The 10956-nt window shown below is 33.3% G+C and overlaps 2 protein-coding genes across 4 annotated transcripts in view; both read left to right on the forward strand.

Moving 5' to 3' along the window:
• LOC119611124 (rap-GAP domain-containing protein DDB_G0281809) overlaps nucleotides 1-1442 on the forward strand; it is a 59034-nt gene extending 57592 nt beyond the window's left edge. Inside the window, exon 6 of one of the 3 annotated variants that reach the window (XM_037966594.1) lies at nucleotides 80-911. In XM_037966594.1, the coding sequence (XP_037822522.1) occupies nucleotides 80-911 (832 nt within the window). Of the gene's footprint in view, nucleotides 1-76 lie in introns of all 3 variants that reach the window. The other 2 variants (XM_037966595.1, XM_037966593.1) reach the window with 2 other exon arrangements.
• A 7467-nt stretch (nucleotides 1443-8909) lies between these two features.
• LOC119611122 lies at nucleotides 8910-9911 on the forward strand. The gene is made up of 2 exons (XM_037966592.1): nucleotides 8910-9190; nucleotides 9250-9911. The coding sequence occupies exons 1-2, from the start codon at nucleotides 8990-8992 to the stop codon at nucleotides 9682-9684; spliced, it is 636 nt and encodes a 211-aa protein (XP_037822520.1). The 5' UTR covers nucleotides 8910-8989; the 3' UTR covers nucleotides 9685-9911.
• The last annotated feature ends 1045 nt before the right edge of the window (nucleotides 9912-10956 follow it).

Raw genomic sequence — 10956 nt, forward strand, 5'->3', positions numbered from 1 at the left:
TAAGTTGTTTTTTTGTGGGATATTTTTTTGAACATAATTAATTTTTTGGACATTTTTTTCTTTTAACCACAAAAAGTAGCAGCCGTACACCGCCTCAAGACTTGTGTGATGTTGACATCAAAGAGGAAACTAATGAAACATTAAATGATACCTATTTGGAGGGGGATAAATTGAATAGTTATTCACCACCTCCACATCGTATGACTCATTCAGATTTAGATCGTTCTAGCATGCATAGTCCCACAAATCTCTCTACAAATGAGGATAATAATGCTGCAGCTGGTGGTGGTGGCGGTGGTGGTAATGCTGCTGCTTATTTGCCTCAGGGAGGCAATGATTTATCTGGCTTCCAGCCGGGCTTTAATATGAATAATATATCGGCTACTTTGGAAGCTTTAAATGCCCTGCGTAGTGGTCAATTTCCCTCAGCAGCGGCGGCTGCAGCAGCAGCTTTACAAAATAATTTTGCGGCAGCGGCTCAACAACAGCAGCAACAGCAGCAGCAACAACAACAACAGCAGCAGCAGCAACAACAGGACTCTGAAGAACAAATGATGCCCGCCAAAAGACCTAGAACTTCCTCGATTTCCAATGGCAATGGAGCGCCTTCTTTAAGCGGAGATTTAGATTTAAATGATAATCCCAATAATAATTCAAACACTTGCCTCAACTCTGCCCCCTCCCTTAGCTCTTTGCATAATATTAATAATAACAATAAAACCCCTACTTTAGACAGTTCGCCAGAATTGAGGGCCTTTATGGAAATGCAAAATAAAGAACACATGATGCGCATGCGCATACTCGAAGTGCAATTACAGGCCGCCAAATATAGTCGCGATTTAGTCGAAATCAATAAAACACTGGCCTTACAAAAGCTACAAGAATACGCCAGTAAACGTTTAACCACATAAAAATTGTCAAAGCAATTTTATTATTTTATTATTTTTAAATTTTAATTCATAATTAAAAATTTAGTTTTAATATAAAATTGTTAAATATTTTTTATCAATTTTATTTTTTTTTTTTAAATTTGGGCAGTTATTTTTTTTAAAAAGATTTAATTTTCTTTCTAAGAGCTGCGCTCGTTTTATAAAGAAATTTATTTTATTATTATTATTAAAATAATTATCGTTAGTTTTTAATTTTATGAAAAAGTAAATCGTTGAAAATACTTTTTTTTTTAAAAAAAAAGCACATTCCTTTTTTAATTTTGAAAAAAAAAATTATCGCTTAAAATTTATAATTTTATTGCTAAACATGTGCCAATACAGTATTTCCAGCTTAAAACTTAAAAAAATTAATTTTTGTAAAATTTTTTTTTGTAAAAAAAAAGAAATTATTACAAAAATCTCTATAAAAAAAAGTATACAAAAAAATAATAATAATTTGTTATAAAATATTTGCTAGTTTTTAAGCTAAAATTTAAAATAAATATGTTTAAGAACACAAAAATAAAAATACTACCTCAATTTAATTTAAGTAGCCATATAAATATATTTAAAAAATATTTAACAAAAAACTAATTTTAGTTTTAATTTTTAAAACTAAAAAAAAGAAAATTTAAATTTAAAAAAAACTAATTTACTTTTTAAATAAGTTTTTTTTACACTTAAACAAGGCAAAATCCTGGTTATTTTTTTAAACTATTATTAAGGTTAAAGTTAACACACCTTTAGTATTTAAATAAAGTTGTATAATTATCCCTAATTTGCTAAACTAAGTAACGAATTTACTTAAATAATTTTCTTTAAAAATAAATAAAAATTTTAATTTTTTTTTCTTTAAAAAAATAAACTAATTTTAGTAATTAATTTATTATTTGTTTCCTTTCCTTTAATGTATATGTTTTTTAAAAAAATTTTCTTCTCTCTTTCTCTCCCTAACAAAATGCCATATTTACTTTTTTCCCCTTTTTTAGTACTCTCTTAAACTCCTTAATATTATTAAGTAATATTCTTAAATTAGTTATTAATTAAGCCTAGAGACTGTAAACTCTTTGTATTGCTTCTTCTATATATCATCTTATGTTGTTAAAATTTTATTTTTTTTCTTCAAACCTAACCTCATTTTATGTATAGAAAAATAGTTTAATAATCTTATTATTCTTCTTATTAAGTTAGTTTTATTAATAACAATTTTGTCTTATTTACTTTAGTTTAGTTTTAACTTCTATTTTATGTGTAATTTAAAAAAAAAAAACTATATACATTTTTATTCTTTTCTTTTAGCTTTAGTTTTTTTAGGTTATAAAACTAAATCAACCCCCTCCCCCAAAACACCTCCTAAAATAAAGTGTAAAGTTTAGTTTTTTTTTTTTTAAACAGAACAAATTTTTAAAAATCGAAAAAATATAATAAAAAATTAAAAAAAAATATTAACAAATAGTTTGATTTATTTATATCCAACAGAGCTATCAGAATTTATACCGATAGTCACTTACTGGTGTGTTTACCATATTCAGACTTGTTCCTGAACACGTATGTCAATAATATAGCTGGCAATTTGACAAGAGCGACAGAAATTGAACAGTTCTGCGACAGATTATAAATAAATGTTACTCTATTGCCAAGGACCAATGGTCGTGTAAGCACACCTTCTCGATAGCTAGAGCGTTGTGGCCCAATATGGACCCATGTAGGACTAACTTTTGGTCTTCACAGACTGCAACTAAGTAGGCTAGTGTCGATTGGCCATTGGTCTTCCATTTAATGACTCCTGTATAAATTGTCAGAATGAGTATGAGACGTTATCCCATCTTGTCTACAACTGTCTTGTCTGCGGCTCGGACCCAGACCTATCTGACTTATCGAATATTCTACTGGAACGTTTTATTGCATTCTTAAATTATAAAGAATGTGGGCGTAATCATTACTACTCGTCTCTACTCTACGGCAGTTATACTGTCTGTTTTTTCTCCTGGACCCATGTAGGACTAAGTAAGCTAATGTCGATTGTCACTGGCCATTGGTCTTCCATTTAATGACTTCTGTGGAGGTTGTCAGCATAAGGATGATACTGTATACCATCTTCTCTGTTACTGTCCTGTCTTAGCTGCAGCTCGAACCCGAACCTATCTGACTTATCGAATGTTCGTTTGGAACCTCTTATCTTAATTCTTAAATTCGACAGAATAGTTGTGAATCTCAATTCCCAACAAGCTGGACATAATCATTACTACTCGTCTCTACAACAGTTATACTGACTGCTTTTTTTCTTCCTCGTCGGCTTTGCTTAACTGACTCCTCACTTTCTTTTATTCTTACTATCCCCTCTATTTCTCCCTTTCTACAATCTCTTCTTAAAAGTATTCTAACAAGGGGATACACTTTTGACCCAAGTGAAGCCATATTTATTTTTGGCTAACTGTAGAGAATGTCAGAATAAGGATGAGATGTTATACCATCTTCTCTGTAACTATCCTGCCTTAGCTGCGGCTCGAACCCGAACCTATCTGACTTATCGAATGTTCGTTTGGAACGCCTTATCTTAATTCTTAAATTCGACAGAATGGTTGTGAATATCAATTCTCAACAAGCTGGACGTAATCATTACTACACGTCTCAAAGACAGTTATACAGTATATTTCCTTTCTCGTCGACTTTGCTTAACTGACTCCTCACTTTCTTTAATTCATACTATCCCTTCTATCCTCCCTTTCTACAATCGCTTCTTACAAGTATTCTAACAAATGGATCAACTTTGGACCCAAGTGAAGCCATATTTCTTTTTGGCTAACTGTAGAGAATGTCAGAATAAGGATGAGATGTTATACCATCTTCTCTGTAACTGTCCTGCCTTAGCTGCGGCTCGAACCCGAACCTATCTGACTTATCGAATGTTCGTTTGGAACGTCTTATCTCAATTCTTAAATTCGACAAAATGGTTGTGAATCTCAATTCCCAACAAGCTAAATGTAATCATGACTACACGTCTCAAAGACAGTTATACTGTCTATTTCCTTTCTCGTCGGCTTTGCTTAACTGACTCCTCACTTTCTTTTATTCTTACTATCCCCTCTATTTCTCTCTTTCAACAATCTCTTCTAAAAAGTATTCTAACAAAGGGATCAACTTTGGACCCAAGTGAAGACATATTTCTTTCTGGCTTAGCTTCGGCTCGAACCCGGACCATCTGACTTATCAAATGTTCAATTGGGACGTCTTATAGCGTTCTTAAATTCGACAGAATGGCTGTGAATCACAATTCTCAACAAGCTGTACGTAATCTTTACTACACATCTCTACTCTACGACAGTTATACTATATGTTTCCATTCACGTCGGCTATGCTTTCCTGACTCCTCTCTTTCTATCATTCTTTCTTTCTTTCCTTTTATCCCCTCTATTTCTACTTTCTTTTTTTCTCTTCTTACAGGTATTCTAACAAAGGGATCAACTTAGGACACAAGTGAAGCCACATTTCTTTCTGGCTAACTGTGACAACCTAACCTAAAGTATTTAGGTTTTTAAACTCAAGAATTGGGGGACTCTAAATCTCTTCCGATCTAGAGATCTTTACCTTAGACTTCTACCTCAGCATTGGAATGCTTTGCGTTTCTGAAACTATCTGATCTTATGTTGGAAATAAATAAAGCAAAAGTTGAAGGGGCTCTGAAACTATTCTGATCAAGATATCATTACCTTTAAAGCAGCTAGTATTTGGGTTTCTGAAACTATTAGATCTTGCCTTAGAACGAATGCAAGCGTTGGAAGGGCTCTGAAAATATTACATCTTGTCTTGCCTTGAATGGAATGCAAGTGTTGAAGGGGCTCTGAAACTATCCTGATCTAGGGTTCTCTAACCTTTACCTTTCACTATTACCTTTGTTACAGAAGTTAAATTGAAGGCTGCAAGTAAAAAGCAAGAGTTGGAGGACTCTAAATCTATACCGACATAAAGATCTTTAGCCTTGGAGTCTAAATAAATGTCAGCAAGATTTGATCTTTTCTTGGAAGGAACGTAAGAATTGAAGCGGTTCTGAATCAACTCTGATCTAGAGATCTTAAACTTTTACTATTATCTATTTAACTATTTAGTTTTCTGCTATAAATATTGGGGAGAGAAGAATTATGTGGACTTGGAAACTATTCTAATTTAGAGATCTTTACCTTATTCCTCATGTGTTTTCGTTGAATTGTTATTTTTCTAATACGATTCTCTTGAGATCTTTATCATACTCTTTGTCCTTTATCCTCGTTGTTGATTGATTGTTCATTCATCGGGTTCTACAACCTTCTGAGAAGAGGAAGTAAACCGGCTTAATTTTTTCGAAACCATACTGATCTTAAGATAATTATCTGCTCTCGTTTTTCTCAGTCATTTTTTTAACTGTCTTTTTTTCTATGTCTTGGGAGCAATCGGATGGTTTTTTTGATCTTTTCTGATTCCGAAATCTCTACCTTCCACTTTACCTAAGCCGTTCAGTTTCAATTAACTGCGGCATATTTGGGATTTATAAATCCGACCTCGTTTAATATCTAGTGTTAGACCGGGTTTAGCTGCCTAGTTCTCTGCCTGGAGAGGCTAAGGAATCGGATGGACTCTAAATGTAATATACGATCTGCTGTTATACAATTAAGAAATCGTATGAAATCTTAAGAAATCGTAACACATCTTCAATTTTTTAATTCTTTATAAACAAAATCCTCGATATTCCAACAAAAATTTATTCCTCTTTCTCACAATCCTTAGAATTACATATTTTATTTATAGCTTTATTGGTTTGATCCAGCTGATCTTCTAATTTCTTTTGATTGCTTTCCAAACACATAATTTGTTCTCTTAGTTTTTTAATTTCTTCCTCTTGCTTTTTCATAAAATAACGATTTTCTTCGGACATTCCTTTATCCTTAAAAGTTTTTGGAGGATCAGGGCTAAAGTTAAGAGATCAAATTCATGGTCATAAGTTTTAAAAGAAATTCTTTACAATTTTTTTACCTGTAACGTCTAATATATTGGAAACATCTTCGGCCAGTTCTGAAATAACAGCGGTATTTCATTTTTGAAGTTGATGCGTTTTAAATTAGTTTATTGAAGAAGTTATTTTAAAAAATATAAACAATTAGAAAGTCTTTTTAATTTCATTTGATAAAACAAATCTCAAATTTAAATTACATTTTTAAATAATTTCCTACTGGCAATGCTACATTTGTCTCCCTGCACTACCTACTTGTTAAGGTTGTGTTCTTCACTAAATTTTGTATAGTTAAGTAAAAAAGTGTTGCATAACTTGTGGATGAATAAAAATAGTTTATACAAAAAAAGTAAAAATTATTGAAGGTCTTAGATTTATTTATTAAATGGGTATGTTTCTAAATCAAAATTAATAGTCTAGTCCATTCTAGCCTAGTCTATAGTCTAGTCTAGTCTATATTCTAGTCTATAGTATATAGTCTACAGTCTACAGTCTAGACTATAGTATATAGTCTACAGTCTAGTCTATAGCCTAGTCTAGTCTAGTCTAGTCTAGTCTATAGTCTAGTCTATAGTCTAGTCTATAGTCTAGTCTATAGTCTAGTCTAGTCTATAGTCTAGTCTATAGTCTAGTCTATAGTCTAGTCTATAGTCTAGTCTAGTCTAGTCTATAGTCTAGTCTATAGTCTAGTCTATAGTCTAGTCTATAGTCTAGTCTATAGTCTAGTCTATAGTCTAGTCTATAGTCTAGTCTATAGTCTAGTCTATAGTCTAGTCTATAGTCTAGTCTATAGTCTAGTCTATAGTCTAGTCTATAGTCTAGTCTATAGTCTAGTCTATAGTCTAGTCTATAGTCTAGTCTATAGTCTAGTCTATAGTCTAGTCTATAGTCTAGTCTATAGTCTAGTCTATAGTCTAGTCTATAGTCTAGTCTATAGTCTAGTCTATAGTCTAGTCTATAGTCTAGTCTATAGTCTAGTCTATAGTCTAGTCTATAGTCTAGTCTATAGTCTAGTCTATAGTCTAGTCTATAGTCTAGTCTATAGTCTAGTCTATAGTCTAGTCTATAGTCTAGTCTATAGTCTAGTCTATAGTCTAGTCTATAGTCTAGTCTATAGTCTAGTCTATAGTCTAGTCTATAGTCTAGTCTATAGTCTAGTCTAGTCTAGTCTATAGTCTAGTCTATAGTCTAGTCTATAGTCTAGTCTATAGTCTAGTCTATAGTCTAGTCTATAGTCTAGTCTATAGTCTAGTCTATAGTCTAGTCTATAGTCTAGTCTATAGTCTAGTCTATAGTCTAGTCTATAGTCTAGTCTAGTCTAGTCTATAGTCTAGTCTATAGTCTAGTCTATAGTCTAGTCTATAGTCTAGTCTATAGTCTAGTCTATAGTCTAGTCTATAGTCTAGTCTATAGTCTAGTCTATAGTCTAGTCTAGTCTAGTCTATAGTCTAGTCTATAGTCTAGTCTAGTCTAGTCTAGTCTAGTCTATAGTCTAGTCTAGTCTAGTCTATAGTCTAGTCTAGTCTAGTCTAGTCTAGTCTAGTCTAGTCTAGTCTAGTCTAGTCTAGTCTAGTCTAGTCTAGTCTAGTCTAGTCTAGTCTAGTCTAGTCTAGTCTAGTCTAGTCTAGTCTAGTCTAGTCTAGTCTAGTCTAGTCTAGTCTAGTCTAGTCTAGTCTAGTCTAGTCTAGTCTAGTCTAGTCTAGTCTGGTCTGGTCTAGTCTAGTCTAGTCTAGTCTAGTCTAGTCTAGTCTAGTCTAGTCTAGTCTAGTCTGGTCTGGTCTGGTCTGGTCTGGTCTGGTCTGGTCTGGTCTGGTCTGGTCTAGTCTAGTCTAGTCTAGTCTAGTCTAGTCTAGTCTAGTCTAGTCTGGTCTAGTCTAGTCTAGTCTAGTCTAGTCTGGTCTAGTCTAGTCTAGTCTAGTCTAGTCTAGTCTAGTCTAGTCTGGTCTGGTCTGGTCTAGTCTAGTCTAGTCTAGTCTAGTCTAGTCTAGTCTAGTATAGTATAGTCTAGTCTAGTCTAGTCTAGTCTATTCTAGTCTAGTCTAGTCTAGTCTAGTCTAGTCTATAGTCTAGTCTAGTCTAGTCTAGTCTAGTCTAGTCTAGTCTATAGTCTAGTCTAGTCTAGTCTATAGTGTAGTCTATAGTGTAGTCTATAGTCTAGTCCATAGTCTGGTCTATAGTCTAGTCTATAGTCTAGTCTAGTCTAGTCTAGTCTAGTCTATAGACTAGATCCTAAATATTTCACTCTGTCGTTCATTGATACCATCGAGTTCGAAAAGCGGGGTTCAGAATAGGCAAGATTATGAAATGAGAGATTTTCGTTATAGTTGGGTGGACATTCCGCATTTAGCAGCGCCCAACTAAAAACCGTATTAAGAGCTTCCTCCTTCTTCTGCATAAATCATGGGTTAAGGTTATTAGAAAGCAGTTGCCCTGTACTCCTCCGCAACATGAAATTAATTCAGTCACGAAGCGCCCGGTTAGTCAAATTGGGATACTTTATCTGTATGTTACAAGCTATCTCACCGTTTATCAAACAGTCAATCTAGTAGGTTCGACAATCGTGTTATCATCCACCATGGCGATGTCCATTGACCCATTTGAACTTTCTCTTGTGGGGAGCTACTCATAAACATAATTCGGAAACGATCCATTGCCTAAAGTTGGCCAAACCATTCGTCAAAGAGAACCTGAAACCATTATTACGATGCAAATATTTCGTAACAAGACAAGGTGTGTTGGTTCCAGTTGGTACAAATTGTATTTTTAGTTGACAATGTTCGATGTCTGCAACATTCTATAAACTAATTTACATTAAGAATTCTCTATTTTTGTGATAGCAACTAATCGATAATGTAAATTTAAGGTAGATATTAACAAAATGACTTACTAAATCCAACCCGTATATTTTACTCTTTTAAAATGGTAATGGCCTAAAGTTACGGGCTTAACTTAGAAAACATGTTGCTATAAAAAGTTAAAATTCCTTATTAACAAATGCAGTCGCAATCTAATCGTTAAGATATGACAACATACGAATAAAATATAAACTCCAACATTTACGCTTAAGATCTCAATAATGCATTACTGTTGTTTAATTATTTACGCCATTATCCTGCTGATTGGCATTGGCAATTGTAAAACTGACGATAGTCCGGGGTTCTTTTTGAAAATTACCAAAAATGTACCACGTTTGGGTCGAAGATCGGATAAGGAATTTGAAAGTAGTTTTTTGAAAAACTACAAAGCCATACCCAGAATGGGAAGAAGTGTGGAAAGTGTAAGTATTTAAATACTTAAAAAAACATAAGGATTTTTTATGATTTTCGTTTCCATTAGGCGGACAACTATTCCTCTCTCACTAACTGGTTGAATGAACAATCCTATCTTAAGCATCTCAATAAACGTGTGTTAATGACTCCTTCACGCATTTCCTCGCCCGAACATGAACTCAGTGTGGTGCAACCGGTTAATTCTAATACTCTAATCGAATTGATTGACAAGGATGCTATACCCAGTGATAATGTTAAGTTTGTTCATTGGAAAGATTTCGATCGTGCTCTACAATTGGATGTTGATTTATATGGAAAAGTTATTACGTTAGGACGTCGGCCCGATCAACGTTTAAAACAGGATCTTAATATTGGCGGTTATATGCCAATATTTGGTAGAGGTTTGGGTGAAGATGATGGAACTGATTATCTGCTTTATAATCAAGCTGGCATTCAGGAGGGGAATTTTAACTCTGATATCTTGCGTTATAATCGTGTTTAGTTTATTGTGGTAAAGCAAATGGATTAGATAATTTCATTAACGGTTTATTATAGGTTGGTGATGGTGAATATTTAGTAAATAATTGTATTTGTAAATTTTAATGAGATGAGATCTTTATACAAGAATTCTAGTCGTAATTGTAAGTCAAAACCAAATCCATGGATTGTTATATTTATGTATGAGTAGGTATTGTTCTTATATTGAATAAAGTGAATTTTGCATACTAATACAACTAATTTTTAAATAATTGGAAACTTTAGGTCTACTATAGTGTCTAGTAGTCTTGGCTAGATTATACTATAGGCTAGACTATAGACTAGGCAATAAACTAGGCAATAGACTAGACTATAGACTAGGACTGGACTATAGACTGGACTATAGACTAGACTATAGACTAGACTATAGACTAGACTATAGACTAGACTATAGACTAGACTATAGACTAGACTATAGACTAGACTATAGACTAGACTATAGACTAGACTAAAGACTAGACTATAGACTAGACTATAGACTAGACTATAGACTAGACTATAGACTAGACTATAGACTAGACTATAGACTAGACTATAGACTAGACTATAGACTAGACTATAGACTAGACTATAGACTAGACTATAGACTAGACTATAGACTAGACTATAGACTAGACTATAGACTAGACTATAGACTAGACTATAGACTAGCTATAGACTAGACTATAGACTAGACTATAGACTAGACTATAGACTAGACTATAGACTAGACTATAGACTAGACTATAGACTAGACTATAGACTAGACTATAGACTAGACTATAGACTAGACTATAGACTAGACTATAGACTAGACTATAGACTAGACTATAGACTAGACTATAGACTAGACTATAGACTAGACTATAGACTAGACTATAGACTAGACTATAGACTAGACTATAGACTAGACTATAGACTAGACTATAGACTAGACTATAGACTAGACTATAGACTAGACTATAGACTAGACTATAGACTAGACTATAGACTAGACTATACTAGACTATAGACTAGACTATAGACTAGACTATAGACTAGACTAAGACTAGACTATAGACTAGACTATAGACTAGACTATAGACTAGACTATAGACTAGACTATAGACTAGACTATAGACTAGACTATAGACTAGACTATAGACTAGACTATAGACTAGACTATAGACTAGACTATAGACTAGACTATAGACTAGACTATAGACTAGACTATAGACTAGACTATAGACTAGACTATAGACTAGACTATAGACTAGAC

This window comes from Lucilia sericata, unplaced genomic scaffold (genome assembly GCF_015586225.1).
Source record: "Lucilia sericata isolate MDLA Ls3-8-SP2 unplaced genomic scaffold, ASM1558622v1 Contig001367F_arrow, whole genome shotgun sequence".
In the NCBI taxonomy this organism is placed as follows: Eukaryota; Metazoa; Arthropoda; class Insecta; order Diptera; family Calliphoridae; genus Lucilia; species Lucilia sericata.